At 43.4% G+C, this 15,903-nt stretch overlaps 2 protein-coding genes across 11 annotated transcripts in view; one reads left to right on the top strand and one right to left on the bottom strand.

Annotated features, from left to right (window-relative positions):
• Positions 1-5,429, top strand: part of LOC125446982 (MOB kinase activator 2-like) — a 47,571-nt gene extending 42,142 nt beyond the window's left edge. For all 6 annotated transcript variants that reach the window (XM_048521050.1, XM_048521048.1, XM_048521047.1 and 3 more), the window contains one exon: positions 229-5,429. In XM_048521050.1, coding sequence (XP_048377007.1) covers positions 229-497 — 269 coding nt within the window. In that variant the 3' untranslated portion in view covers positions 498-5,429. The remainder of the gene's footprint in view (positions 1-228) is intronic.
• A 1,889-nt stretch (positions 5,430-7,318) lies between these two features.
• LOC125447018 (serine/threonine-protein kinase BRSK2-like) overlaps positions 7,319-15,903 on the bottom strand; it is a 183,179-nt gene continuing 174,594 nt past the window's right edge. For all 5 annotated transcript variants that reach the window (XM_059640766.1, XM_059640767.1, XM_059640770.1 and 2 more), the window contains 3 exons: positions 14,226-14,406; positions 12,499-12,588; positions 7,319-8,920 (listed from right to left, as the gene is read on the bottom strand). In XM_059640766.1, coding sequence (XP_059496749.1) covers positions 8,736-8,920; positions 12,499-12,588; positions 14,226-14,406 — 456 coding nt within the window. In that variant the 3' untranslated portion in view covers positions 7,319-8,735. The remainder of the gene's footprint in view (positions 8,921-12,498; positions 12,589-14,225; positions 14,407-15,903) is intronic.

Below are 15,903 nucleotides of genomic sequence, written 5' to 3'. Positions count from 1 at the left end.
AAGTCCAAAATTTACTGTGTTAACCAGCTCAAGCTGCTGTTTGTTCACATCAACTGGAAAGAGGATAAATTCTACGTTGTTTTCTTCCTCATACAACAGTTGAATGCTGGACAAAATTTTGAAAATTCTCACCCCTGTCATTAATCTGTTTTGTGTGCATGCTTATGATTGTCCAAATATAGAGTCATTGCTCTTGCGAAGTTGACTGATCTCCCATTTTATCGACAGGTAAAGATTTCCCGAGTACCTTTGAATCACTCGTCCAGAAGATCTGCCGCTACCTCTTCCATGTTCTTGCTCATATCTACTATGCTCACTTCAAGGAAGTTGTGGCCCTTGAACTGTACCCACATCTCAATACTGTGTACACACACTTTCTGATCTTTGTCAGGGAGTTTAATCTCATCGACCCCAAGGAAACGGCTGTGATGAGGGACTTAACAGATGTTCTCCTCTGTGGCATACCGCAGCCCCAGAACCACGTGAACCACAGATGAACCAAGCAGCCCGTGCATATCATGGATATTAGAAATATTTTCTTTAGTGGAAAGAATAATAACTTAAGGAATCATGTTGCCCATGGCAACGTTGAAGAAATAAGTGACCAACAAATCAGTGATACCAAGTGGCCCAAAGTGGTGACTGTGTTGAACCCCCTACCCATACAGCAGTAGTCTTTTCCGAGAGCCTCATTGACTATCAACTTTTATGTAACGACATTGTGTCAATTTGCTCTCCCACCCTCCAAGCCCACTGACTCAGGTCCCCAGTGATGGCAAGTCATGAGTTTTTTCACTTCTGCAGAAGATTCTCATAACTTGCTTGCTGTCAGTTATGGATCAGTCAGTGTTCATGAAATAACTGACACGCCTGAAGTATCCACTTAGGTCCTTCCTTAGCACTCTCTAGTTTGCCATGGCCAGTGCCCTGACTACCACAAATGTGCAGAAGAGCAATGAGATCAGAAAGTTCCATTGAGAAATAGCTTTATGATTGATGTGATAGAACAGATAAAAGCCTCTGTAGTATACATGTAGGCTTTTTATTGCTTTCATTTGTTGACAATTACTGAAGTATATTTGTAAACAAGCTAGAGATGGTTTTTGCTTTACAGGGCCTGTTGCTCCTTTCTCCTTTCCCCACTGCTCCTCTTTTTCTAGTTATATCATTAGTTGGTGCCAACAAATCAGCTTTATTATATAACCCGCATTTAACGATCTCAGTGGGCCAGATATTCCTTCATGTCCTGCAACTTCTTTTATATCTTGCATGCATTCTTTGAGTTATTGGTGAGCTTAGAAGTGGCCCTGAGCTCATATGACCTCAAGGGAGCAAAGCACCCATGGCAATTGAATGTTCCATAGAAGTAGTAACTTTTTGACTCATGTAGGCATTGGGTTTTTCTGCTCACTAGATGAAAGGAACCCATGCTGGGGAACAGAACACTTTCCATTGTCAGCTCAGGATACACGATAATAGCGTGTACTTGTTGCAGAGTAATGTCCTCGCTCTCCTGTGTTAATAACATGCTTCAGCCCAGCCTTGGGGGGGAAAAACTACACCAATATGGCATTTCTCCATTTTCCACAGAGCACGATTACTGGGCAGGATCGAATTAGGGCTCGTTTGCACTATAGTCTGTGTTCATGGGGTGGGATGAAGACTACTATAAATTCTAATTCTTTAATTTTAGCATTAATGTATTACACTACTGACTTGGCATGGTAGGGTAGGTGAAAATATTTCCATAGATGATGTTAGAATTGTGGGTGTGAATCACCACCTTGTGCCTATGGGTTTAAATCATCTCGTTATTCATCTGAGTTTTACTGCGCATTGCCCTTTGGAACCAATTTAAGTTTTAGCATGAAAGGATGAAAATAGCATCACAGATGAAAGTTCTAGCTCACTGTCTTCTGGTAGCAATGAGATTGTATCGTTTGGAAGATGGTAGGAAATGTGATTAATGGAAGACAGTGGTTTTAAGTTGTGAAACAATTTTAACTGTGGCTCTTCTCCCTTTTTCACTGCTCCATTAATATTTTTAATCTTCTATATAGGGGTATGACCACAAGACTAACTGAATAAAACACGTCCACTGGCTTGCCAGTGTTTTCCTCCTGTGCTACCATGACATTTCTGAGATTAAAGAAGCATTGGGTCATGTGAGGTTTCCTCAAGATCTTGGCACTTGTCCTGTATTTTTCCAAGATTTTTAATTCTGAAGCCAATTTAAGAATCTTTATTTGTAGTGACTGGTTAGTGTGACCTCTAATGAGGTCCCATTTATTTTCTCCTTTCACCATTATAACATCTTCGAGAGTTGCTGCATTTCTTAGTTAGGGGCTGAAGATCAATTGTGGAAAGCAGAGTTAGTAAAATATCTGGTTTTTGCCTGCTAGCAATAATTCAAGTGCCTATGGATTTTTTTTGTGTCAGATATGCACTTTGAAAGTTTTCTTTTCAATGGCTATAATTTGAATGTTGTTTTTCATTCTCCAGGACAGTATGAGTAGGACTATAGCCCAGTCAGGACCAATTCTTCCAGGAAAGGAAGGAGTGGTTAGAAATGAGCACCTTTTGACCATTAGCAAATCAGTTGTGATGTCAGCTATCTCTGCCTTGGATTTTAGAGTACAGCTAGTACACAACTTTACTTGAATTCTACAGTGAAGGCCACTGGGTTCTAAAGGAAGTAGGGGATGTTGGGGGGGAATACCTGCTTGTGAAACTAGTCAGATTAGGTGGCGTAATTGACACAATCTGTCAGTCACATCTGAAGTCGATTGGGTTATGAGGTGCCAGGGTTTCCAGGTCTAATTTTTAATGACCGTAACAAGGCAATGTACTTCGATGCATTTATTAATCTATTGCTTTTGTTAACTTTTTGCCGATTTACACCACAGTTCGGTGGTCTGTGCAAAAGTTACAAAATATTTAAAAGTTTTACCAATGATTAGTGGATTTGATTTTCTTTTGTTTCTACTGTCAGGTGCAAATACTATTTATTTTTGGCAGTTTGTGTTCCTTTTGTTAACTGGAGCAAAACATAGGCTGTATCAACACTGCTTAGATTGACTAGCTGGTGGCTTGGAGCACCAGATAGCACCATCTTACTTCTCCATTTAAATGCATATTTGTGGGGTCAAATTTGGCATGTTTACCCTACAGGACTGTCCATCTCTCCACTGAGCACTGTTTTATGAGCAAACCATAATTCAGGAATTGGTGGGCATTGCAGGTTCAGGATGATGTGGGTCTAGAGTCGGGGATAACGATACTGATTTTAATCCTGTTACACCCAAGCGACTAACCCTATGCAGGATCTCTGGATCTTGCAAGCCTACAAAGATTGGCTCAGAACACATGTAATTGAACATCACCCATGTGATCCTTGTCGTAATATGAGACAGTGGCAAGCTCAAGGAGACAGTTTGGACAGGAGAGGAACTGTCTACTTCTGTGTATATAAAGATTTGCAGTTTGGGTAGCTACAATGCCAAATTACTTTGTGTATGCGGTGGAGGGACTGAATAATTAGAAATGTGACATGTCTCATGTCATTTATAGAAACTGTGCCTGTCTAATTGCGAGTGAGGGCTTTGCAAACCAAGGAGGCATCTCTGGTCTGAATTCATGAGAGTTGCAACTACGAATGAGTTATGTTGCCAGATGCCACAGATTTTTTTTTAACAGCTAGATTTATCACTCCCCAATGTATCCACTGTACATTGTGTTATTAAGTGCAGGACTTCCATATTATTGTTTTTGATTTCTTTTGTATGCAAAGATCTTAAGACAGAAATATGTAGAAACAATTGGTGACAGAACTCACTGGGTGTTGTTGACAGGGTAACGGGAGTGCTGAAATGCATTGTGTTACATGTACATATCAGGGTTGAAGGTTATATTGGACTGTGCTGATACGTTTGAGTGACAATGAAGCCAGTCTCTCTCTGAAGCTATGACATTCTTTTTGGGGTGGCATACGTAGTGTTTTTTTAAAAATCTGATTATTGAGCAGATGTGTATACTTTGTAGAAGGTTCACTCCTAGGCTAGTGGACTGTAACGCGACTGCTTGACTTTTTTAGGTATGAGCTTAGTCATTTGGTGTGACTACAAGGTGGAACTTACCTCATTCCAAAGAAAGCAAAGGGGTTTGGTTTTACTGCAGGGAAGACTGTTTCTCGATCTCAGTGGCTGGAGTGATGGAAGAGTATTGGCAATGATTTCTTTTTGCATCATCTCATCTCTGGACTTGAATAATCTTTGCTTCTTCTGAGCTTGTGATAAGGATGCCTAAGATTTTGCCAGGTATGATGCATTGAAATGATACACCAAGGCAAATTCCACCCCAGTTGTCTTGCATATAATTTGATTTGACAGTTTGTAGACTTTTAGATTTTTATCACCCTTGTTAGGAGGTCTTGAGAAAAGTGTGAATTGATAGTGTGGAGTCCTCCACTGGGAGAGCACTCGAACACTTGCTGACAAGAAACTTACACAGAGACAGTGCCAGATAAAAGGCATGCTTTGGCTTCAACCCATAACTGCACTGATGGTGCTAGCTTGTTGCTACGATGAGCTGTTAATTTACAGAAAGCCCAAGGTAGTCTATCAATACTGGATGTAATATAACTCTTAAGATCATACATTGCATCTCACAAGAAAACTAAAAAATAAAAAGAATAACTTTAGTATTGTGTTTGGTTTCTGACATTTTTCAGCTTTCATAATTTAAAACTTCTAATTCTACATATATGCCTGCATTTATAACATGTCAGTGTTGCATTTTGTTAGACATCCAGAATGAGCAGACTCCATCCTGCGTAATACTGAATGACTGACATTGTCACGATAAAGGATTAAAGTAGAAAAATCATCTAATATTGCTTGCACTTTATGAGGAATCATCTAATTCATGGCTGCAAAATCACAGGAGATCTGTTCATTTTTCTTCATATTTTTGAATGCAACTATCCTATATGAAGGATACTTGCTTAATAGTCACACTTTTCTGGCAAGAAGCAAAACAAATCTTAGGCCACCGTTACTCCTTCTGAATATGCCATTATTTCACAGACGCTTGGTCAGTGGGTCTTTTAAAGTGTGCATCTGGACAGCAGAGTTGGGCTATTGATGATAGTTGGGTTCAGCTGTGCTCATCTCTCAGAAGCACACAACATTTTTGACTCCAGATTTTCCCAAAAGACCTAGTGGTGGTGGGGGCAATGGTAACAACCCAACTTCGGCACAAGCTAAGGAACAAATCTGGGATCTTCCAGTCTGTGTTGGCTATATCTAGTGTCTTGATGCAAGAACAAAGGTGCATGTGGTCTCCTTTCAGAGATTTTGCCATAGCAATGTTAGATTTTGCATATTTTGTTGAAACGTGCAGTTTCTATGATTAAAAAAAACGAACTGAAAGATTAGCTTATTTCTCATATATGACTTTTATTTGTTAATTTAAACTAGCCCACTAAATTCATATACAAATTTACAAGTTTGTTCAGTTGATGAGGAAGTACTATATCGATGGCATCAAATAAAAGATGTGGCGAATGGGGAGAAAAACCCCACCTTGCACGTAAACATCCTGCTGCTTTTGCAATCGTTCATAGCAAACTTGAATTCTTCGAGTTCTGTACTGAGAAATAATCTGTGGACTGGATGTACAGTACATTCAGCTTACTGCATATTATCAACATAAAAAAATACACACAAACACTAGGACATTGTGTACATACAGGAACTATGATCAGGAAAGGGGCTAGGAAAGAAATATTGGTGGTAGAAACACACAGGACAGCATGAAGGCTTTGTCTATCCAGCCTAGAGTCTGAACCTGCAGTACAGCCCTTCTCCCTGTTCACCTCATCAAGGGGAATAATGTGAGAGAGGCTCACTATTTCTATAAACTATGTTGATGGTTGCTTGAAGAGGAGGCGAGCTGCAAAAGCTTTTTCCATGACATGCCTTGGCCTATTAGGTCCCTTTTTTTTTCATTCAGTAGAAATGGTTGCTTCCTTTGAAATTTGGTGTTCTTGTGTCAGTCCTGATGAGTGCAAGATAGATAGCTTCAGCACCACAACTTTCCTTTCTGCGATATCGAGTTTTGTATTACCGAGCAACTATGTTTTGATACTTGATTTTGTTTTCACAAATGGGAGCTACTGTGTGCATCTACTTTCCTTTGATTTTTCTCAGCCATTTTCCACAAGCTCTGCCAACAGGAGGCAAAACACGAGGTAGAGAGGCTGCTTTTCTTTTGCTTTGTGAAAAATAGGTTGAGGCTCAAGATGTTAGCCCTTTGCACAATCTGAAAGAGATGGTCTGTTTAGGAGGCCAGACATTCACAAGGTGATCGTAACAGGGAGGGTTGCTGTGGGATAATTAGCTTGATGGCCAAATGGTCTTCCTCATTTAAAGGTACGTGTTTTTTGTGGACAACTTTCAGTTTTCAACTGAAAATTTACCAGGTCAAGTATACACACCAGCCCTAATGTTGGGACAGCCTTGTGATTTGAGTAGCGTAGCAGACTGCCTTCCTTCACATTCCGACATTCTCTGTCCTAACGATCACAAATTGCTGGTTAATGTCATTAACCTGGCGAAAGTCATTGGCTCAGGAATGCTGGTAAGGGGATAAAGATGTTTTTGTATAGCAAGATTACAGGCTAGCTACCAATTAAATTGGTATCGGATTGAGGACAGGAATGATCAATGATCGACTTCACGACTGAGACTCCAATAGGGCAGGGACACTTCAGAAAATTACCAGGAGACCTTGTGTTGGGATCTCAATCCCCAACTATTGAAGCAGCAATATATTAGGTGCCCAAAAGGTAGAGATTTTGTACTTGCTTATGTAAAAGCTGGGAGGACATACATTGTTAATGCTTTTCATCTTGCACTCATCAGGGCAAAAATCTGAATGCCAAATTTCAAATTGTAATAATTAAAATGACCAGAAAGCAAACTGATTGGCCCATGCATTGGCAGGGTGAAAGCATCAAGAACCTATCAGGTCCTCAGTAATTTTTAAAAAATGCAAGTCTACAATCTCTTCCTTCTTCCAAAGCGATCTATTCATAAACAGCGTTCAAGTCTTGTACTTTTTCTGAACTGGCCTGGAACTTGCTTATGGGTACTTTGGCTGGGGCACTGCCCCATGGAGAATCAGCCATCTTTTTACCTGCGCTATAAATTGTTGCAATCGTTTGAAATTTGGCATTTTTGCATACGTACTGAGTGCATGATGAAAGGCTTTGGCAAAATGCCTCCTTTTTTTGACAAGTTCTTTAATATACAGTCACTTGGTCATAAAGTTCTTGCTTATAACTCAATGGAAGGTGACCTCTGCATCTCTTGGCTGATACATTTAACAATTCTGTCTAGATTTTTATAATTCCCATCTTGAAAGAAGATTAGTCATAGTATAAATCCAACATGATGCTACCTGTTCCCTGCCAATGGGCAAGAATTAATATCAATCCCCTTACCGGTACCTGTCTTGATCGCTCACTCACCATATCCCTGTCAATTTCTCAGTCCAGTTCTAACCCCTGTGTGTAGAGCAGGTCGAAAATAATTTCCTGGAGCTCCCACATTTTGAAGAGATGATCTAAATGAATGGCAGGACATAGAGCTGAATGGCCACCTCCTGATCCGAAACACTGCACCAGAGCCAAACTCATTTCTAGCCCCAATTCCTGTGATTCGTCACCATATCTTACATTCTGGTCTAGAACACAGAGGTCAGAGATGAGGCCCAGTGTTCCAATATAAACAGTTTGTATTCTAAAGACATTCGGATGCTGAGCTGCAGGACATATCCATCGCTGTATTATAAATAAATAATGGAGGCATCCCAGGTTCATTTGTAATGGGAAGCTTGTCCACAATTGTGGCAGAAGCACAGCAGAAAGTAAAGTTTCCCCCTGGACAACGACGTAAACACAACATTCTGGGAGTGAGTTTCTCCACAATCAGTGGCCCAAAGCCAGGATGGAGAAGGTGGTTAACCGTTGAAGTGTTTCATGAGTTTTCAAACAAGAATTTTTACTTGGACTTTCAAAGCCGTTGAATTAATAATAGTATTGAACAACAGTTTGTGCTTCGGTTGCGCTGGGTCATTTAAGCCTCTCATGTGGGCGATATTTGCATAAAACAGGACTAGTTCTAGCAGCCTGCTGTGTCGACAATAAAGTGGGAAATAACTGTATAAAACTACTTGCTTTTCCTTCGACTTATCTGAACCGATCCGATCCACAAGGCTACAAAGTGCTGGATGCAAATTGGACAAGGATTCCGCTAAATTTCCTGGCTGGATCCGCTTTGGATCTGAGTGGTAAGCGGTTTTCCCTCGCGACCCACATTCCCATCTTCCAGTGGGAAGGTGCGTGGAGTTTGCATGGGGTGTGTTTTGTAGAGGCATAAAGCCTTGAAACCATCAGTCTCCGCTGATATACCAGGTTGAATACAGTTACTGTGGAAACAGGTCCCATGATTTCCTGAAGCAAATATGAGCATCATGGGTAAATGAACTCAGAAGGCAAAAGCCTGAACCTCAGGTCACGGCCCTTAAATCTTTAAATAATAAAATGAAATGGGACTAATAGAGGTTGTATTCAGTTCCATTTTTCCTTCATGTTTAAAAGGTATTTACATCCTCACAAACATTGCGTGAGATGCCTCATTTTCCAATAGTTTTTTTTCTTTTTTTTCCTTTTTTTACGGTTGACTTTGTGTGCCATTGGAAGATAAAAGCTTGGGTTTCTCTTTCAAGGAGGATGAATGTTTGGAGTCACCTCGTTTGAAATGCTCCACAGACTCTGAATCGTTCCATGCTCTGGGCATGCTTTGGGCCCCTCGGATTGGAGTTCCTGAAGGATGACTAACTTGGCCATTTTTTTCATCTTTTAAAACAAAAACAGGCAGAGAGAGAGAGAGAGAGAGGGAGTAAGTAAATAGTAAGATACAATTGGCTATCATTTCAACTCTCCACATTCCTCCCACTCTAGCCTTTCTGTCCATGACCTGCTTTTAGTTCCAGTGAATCTCAGAATCCCTACAGTGTGGAAGCAGAGTATTCGGCCCAACAAGTCCACACCAACCCTCTAAACAGCATCCCAACCAGATCCACTCTCCTACCCTATCCTCCTAATCCCACATATACCTTGGCTAACCCACCCAACCTGCACATCCCTGGACACTACAGGCCAATTTCCACTGGCCAATACACCTGAAGTGAATCTTTGGACTGTGGGAGGAAACCGGAGCACCCGGAGGAAACTCACACAGACATGGGGAGAACACGCAAACTCCACCCAGATGGTCGCTCGAGGCGGGGAGTCAAACCTGGGTCCTTAGTGCTGTAAGGCAGCAGTGCTAATCACTGAGTCACTGTGCCACCCATTGAACTTCAATGCAACTTTCAGGAAGAAGACCTCATTATCCAATCAGACATTCTACAGCATTCTGAACTTGCACTGCATTCAAGATTTTAATTCTATGCTATCCTCTCTCCACTCCTCCCCATTTTGTTTGGATTTGCTTTTTCTTTGTTTCTTTCTTTACTTCTTCACTTTGCATCCAGACTGCTCCTGCCTTGCCATTTGTACCTCATCCAGACATGCTGCTTCTTTACCCACTGTCACTCCTTTTTCATAATTGTCCCATTTAAGATCTCCAACTCTCCACCCTACCATGGTCCTTTAGCAGGAATAAAATGAAGGACTGTGGATGTTGGAAATCTGAAACAAAAACAGAAATTGCTGGAAAAGTTCAGCAGGTCTGGCAGCATCTGTGGAGAGAAAGCAGAATTAATGTTTTGGATTCTGAGGAAGGGTTTCTTGACCTGTAACGTTAACTCTGATTTCTCTCCACAGGTGCTGCCAGACCTGCTGAGCTTTTCCAGCAACAACACAGTGTGGAGCTGGAGGAACACAGCAGGCCAGGCAGCATCAGAGAAACAGGAAAGTTGCCGTTTCAGGTCGGGACCCTTCTTCAGAAATGGGGAGGGGAAAGGGAGTTGGGAAATAAATGGAGTGAGGATGGGTGGGGCTGGGGAAGGTAGGTGGGATGGTGATAGGTGAGTACACATAGAGAGTGGTGGGGATTGGTCAATTAGGTGGGTGTGGCGATAGATAGAAGAGAAGACAGACAAGTTATCCATCACCATCCCACCGACCTTGCCCAGCCCCACCCCTCCTCTATTTATTTCCAAATTCCCTTCCCCCTCCCCATTTCTGAAGGACAGTCCCAACCCGAAACATCAGCTTTCCTGCTCCGCTGATGCTGCCTGGCCTGCTGTGTTCCTCCAGCTCCACACTGTGTTATCGCTGACTCCATTATCTGTTGTTCTTACTATCTCTGAGCTTTTCCAGCAATTTCTGTTTTTGTTTGTGGCCTTTTTTCAGACTCACTGTTGCCTGCTACCTAACACATCAAGTTGCATTCACCCATGACCTCAAGAGTGACACAGGCTCCCAGTTAAGAAACAGCATGATTTTGGAATTAACAACCTCTTCTTCAAATCCCTCTTTGACCCCTTCTCCAACTGTCTGTAATCTCCTCCAGAACACTTTTCCTCCAAGATATGTCTTCTAGTTCTGGCCTCCTAAAAACATAACCAAGAGCAGGAGCAGGCCACCTGGTCCATTGACCTGCTCTGCCATTCAATAAGATCATGGCTGATCTTTTCATGGACTCAGCTCCACTTACCTGCCTGCTCTCCATAACCCTTAACTCCTATACTGTTCAAAAGTCTATCTTTGCTTTAAGAACATTCAGCAAAGTAGCCTCAACTGCTTCGCTGGGCAGGGGATTCCACAGATTCACAACCCTTTGGGTGAAGAAGTGTCTCCTCAATTCAGCCCTAAATCTGCTGCCCCTTACTTTGAGGCTAAGACCCTAGTTCTGGTTCCACCCACCTGTGAAAGCATCCTCCCCGCTTCTATCTTATCTACTCCCTTCATAATAGTATATCTTTCTGTAAAATCCCTGTCTGTCTATCTTCTACATTTGAAAGTGTGTAGTCCCAGTCTACTCAATCCCTCATAAGCCACCCTCTCAACTCCAGAATTAACCTTGTGAATCTCCTCAGCACTCCCTCCAGCACCAGTACTTCCTTTCTCAAATAAGGAGACCAAAACTGTACACTGTACTCCAGCTGTGGCCTCAGCAGCACCCTATACAGCTGTAACATAACCACCCTGTTTTTAAAATTCCACTTCTCCAGCAATGAAGGAAAATATTCCATTTGCCTTCTTAATTACCTGCTGCACCAGCAAACCAACTTTTTGTGATTTATAACCCAGTTTTTGACTGTTGCACCATTGGTGGCTGTGCCTGAAACTCTGGAGTTACTCTCCATTTCTCTTTCTCCCCCTACCTCCACAGGGATGCTTCTTAAAAGCTACGTTTCCTCCGCAGCTGTAGGGAGGAGTCTGGGGGGAGATCTCCGTCACACTCGATGCAGTCACAGCACTGATGCCACATCAAAGCCAGTAGCACTGTACGACGTGGGTAATCAGATCATCCTTCAGCGTTTATTCCATCAAGGTAGCCTCGTGTCTCTGAAGTGACTCTCAAAGCCATTCACAAAGGAGAGCGCTCAGAACGAGCCCTCAGTCTATCTCCTCACTCACCACCCCACTCCCTGAACAAAACAGGAAGCCAGGAAGTGGTGATGCTTGTGGCCACATGGACAGTCGGGGTGAAAGTCATCAGAATGGTGAGGCAGGGGCAATAACAGAGAGCACACTACTCCTAGCTCAGGTCAATGGGCACACAACGATGACATCTCCAGTGCCCAGTTCCTGTTCAGGGGCATTGGCAGGAGATATGCCTGCATAAAACTGCTCCTTCCATCAAACCTTTGGCCATATGCCCTATTATCAGCTTGGTGGGGTTCTCGTGGTCCTGAAGAATACTGGGGAGGTTTACTACCACACAGGTGCTATGTAAATGCCAGATGTGGTTGTTTGGATGACCATGGAACGGGACAGGTATAACTCATCCGGGACATTTTGCAGGTTCAGTTAGGGGAGCTTTTGAACTGTTTTGAGTGTACTCCTCAGGCACAATCCTGACAGGTACATTGGACTATGCCTGTAATCTCCGAAATCCCATTAATATCATTAATGTGGCAGGCACAGCCGGATTAAACATGGATTCTACAGGCTGGGATCATCAGGTTCTCCCTGTGTCAATGTTTCCTACCAGTTCTCAGTTTCTGTTCTGTCACTCCCTAGCTGGGACACGACATTGTTCTTCTGGCAGACTAAATCAGTTGCAGTTCAGCACACACACCTAGCATACTCCACTGCAACTCGCTGTCACTTAAGGACACTTCCCAGCATTGCTAACTGTTTCTTCAACTGATATCCAACTGTCCCTGTGCGGATCACATTCCCGAAACAGCCAGTTTATCCACAGCACTCATACACAAACATGCACCATCGGACACAACGGGAAGGTATGGATTACCTACCTGCAAGTGCCTGAACCAAAGGTTGATCGTGAGCACTTAATAACTGCGCTTGGATCGTTTCCACAACTCTCTTAAACCTGCGACTGGGCCCTGGTGGACAGAAAGAGTCTGTTAGCTGTGAATGTCATATGGACAGTGATTAAGGTCCTGGCCCAGCAACCAGATACAAGTTCAAATTTGACTATGGCCATGTGTGATTCAAGTAAATCAGGTCGTTTGCGAGACAGAGACTGAAGTTCAACGGAAATCCCCGGAACTGCTGCATTTAATTCACTCGTGTTTTGCAGCTGTAGGATAAGGGAGGTTGCACTTTCTCGCAGCTAATTACTGCCGATGCCACAGTCTGCTCTGAAAACAAAATGGGCTGCAGGCCAGGCGGCATCTTTGAAGAGAGAACAAGCTAACGTTTTGAGTCTAGATGACTCTTCACCAGAGTCGTGAGGCATTTCCTACCTGACCTGGTGCAGTACAGAAACAAGAACTGTAATGTTTACCTTTTAAATTTATTTATTTTCCTAATTCATACGACAAAGAGCTGTAACGCTGCTTTCAACAGTTTTCTTTATTTCTCTATTTTTGTAACTAATCTACATTTGTGGTGACATTGTACACTTTTCACTGCACTTCTGCACAGGTGACAAAAAAAGTCCAATTGTTCTCCAGCTTGTCCATGTACTCGCATGCAATTGGCAATTTTCTCTGGAATTTCCAACTGATGCCCAGGATCTTTTCCAGGTGTGCATTTCTATCTCCCTTTGAGGGAACCCAGCTTTCTTGAGGAACTTCCCAGATATTCCAGCTGCCAACTGTCACCTTTGATATCGTTTCGCTGTATATACATGCGTTTAATATCTAAAACCCCTCAACCAGATCACTCCTCATTCATCTGCCCTCAAGGGAATGCAAGCCGATACCTGTATGAGGTGGGGGTGGGGGCAAGGAACTAGAGTGGAGATGTCTCTAGACCATGAATCCAGAGGCCCAACCTAATGCTCTGGGACAGGAGTTCAAATCCCACTGCAACAGCGGATGGAATTTAAAACTGATGAATAAACATGGAATATAAAGCTAGTCTCAGTAACAGTGACCGTGACAACACGATTATTGTTTTAAAAAAAGAACCCCATCTGGTTCACTAATGGGAGAAAACCTGCAGTCCTTACCCAATCTGCCCTGCATGTGTCTCCCGTGCCCTGTAAATGTGGTCAACTCCTAATTGCTCTCTAACAAGTCAAGAACTTTTAGGGATGGGCAACAAGTGCTGTCCCTGCCAGTGAAACAAAAAGGCCTCGGAATTTTAACTCTCTCAGAGTCGAGCTGGGGAAATCTGCACCAAACTGAGATATTTTCACAGCACTATTCTGTCTCCTGCACACAACAAAAAAAAGTAACAAGAACAGAAATTGCTGGAAAAGCTCAGCAGGTCTGGAAGCGTCAGGTCAAAAGTCACACAACATCAGGTTTGTTTGAAATCACAAGCTTTCGGAGCGCCGCTCCTTCGCTAGTCCCTGAAAGCTTGCAATTTCAAATAAACCAGTTGGACTCTAACCTGGTGTGGTGTGATTTTTGACCTTTATCCGCCCCAGCCCAGCACCAGCACCTCCACATCATGGAGAAATCAGAGTTAATGTTTTGGGTCCGGTAACCCTTCCTCAGAACAAAATAAAGTCCTAACTGGAATTTCTCAGCAAATGACGTTACCTGGGAGATGCCGCAGAGTCTCTCACCTGACATTAATGTGAACGTGACAGAATAAATCCCGTTCTCTTTCTGTGCTTCGCTCCCCTCTGCGTATGTGATATCCACTTGGAACTTCACAGGTTTCTGGAAGACGGTTGGACCTCCGACCGATTTGTACTCTGCGCGGAAACTCGTCTGTGAGATGACGCTGTGACTCAAACTGGGTATCTGGAGGAATGCAGAAGTCATTGGAACCTATACTCCTTCTCCACACCAACCAAATGACCCAGTCCAGCCCTTAGTTGGGTAAGGTCTCACTGGCCCCAAAAACACTCCCTGGGTCTGAGACTGAAAGGTGGCCACTTCTTACATGCAGGACCGAACTGGAAGGCCAATGCTTTTTCTGCTCTTAATTAGGCCAGCACTGACCACCCCGGAAAATTATGGTGGCTCAGTGGTTAGCACTGCAGCCTCACTGCGCCAGGGACTGGGGTTTGATTCCACCTTCAGGTGACCGTCTATGTAGAGTTTGCACATTCTCCCCGTGTCTGCGTGGGTTTCCTCTGAGTGCTCCGGTTTCCTCCCACAGTCCAAAGATGTGCAGACTGGGTGGATTGGCCATGTTAAATTGCCCGTAGTGCCCAGGGACATGTAGATTAAATGGGTTATAGGGGGATGGGTCTGGGTGGGTCCAATGGTCGGTGTGGACTTGTTGGGCCAAAGGGCCTGTTTCCACACTGTAGGGATTCTATTCTATGATACCTTCTGCCCAGCAACTCCCAAAGTTCGCCATATTTTCAACATTGTCAGACAGCAGAACTCCAGGTCTATCAAAGAGATGCCAACTGCAGTTACAGGTAATCCTGGTGGGTTCTATCACATGACTGCTTGCCTCCAATCACCCTACACTTACATTCACACCATTGGTCGTCCTGTATGTCAATCCTCTCAACATAGCCAATCGGAAAGCAAAATCACATTTTCTTATGCATTTAGATAATCGCCAACAATCACAATTAAGAATCTTTTGTCTCCAATACTTACAGAATTCATAAACAAGAGGGATCAAAGAAAACGTACAAAGCAATTATATTTTAATGTCCCTTTTGTCTTTTCTCCTGGGTTTCCTTCCAATAATGATCCAGAGGTTTCTCTGCTATCCCTGCACAATCCTGCAGAGTTGGTTATCATCACAGTGTCAAGGGGAGCCTCCTTTACTGAAGTGAATTTGGTGGATGATGGGATACAGCTTGCTGTTGGACAGGATAGCTTTGTAACCCCAGGTCAGTGCGTCCCTACAGCACGATACACCAAACATCTAACCCACTCATACACGCCACCACACCTCCCACACCCCAACACACCCATCCTCACATACACTCTCAAAATCCCTCCACACACACACACCCAGATCCCCACGCACACGCCTACACACACCAGCGCCTCGCACACACACCCCCAGGCCCACACATACACACAGCCCCAACCCCACACACCTCCCCACCCTCAAAGACACACTCTCACCCACATATACACTTCCAAAACCCCTCCACACACACACACATCCAGACCCCCATGCACACGCCTGCACACACCACCACCCCTGCACATACACACACCCGCATCTAAATGCACACCACCACCCCGCACACAGCAGCAAACATACTCCCAATCCCACACACACCCCTACACATACACACCCATCCAGACACATCTAGATACACA

Source organism: Stegostoma tigrinum, chromosome 38 (assembly GCF_030684315.1).
Source record: "Stegostoma tigrinum isolate sSteTig4 chromosome 38, sSteTig4.hap1, whole genome shotgun sequence".
Lineage (NCBI taxonomy): Eukaryota > Metazoa > Chordata > Chondrichthyes > Orectolobiformes > Stegostomatidae > Stegostoma > Stegostoma tigrinum.
The sequence above is the reverse complement of the archived record's forward strand: the minus strand, read 5'-3'. Positions and strand labels throughout refer to the sequence as shown.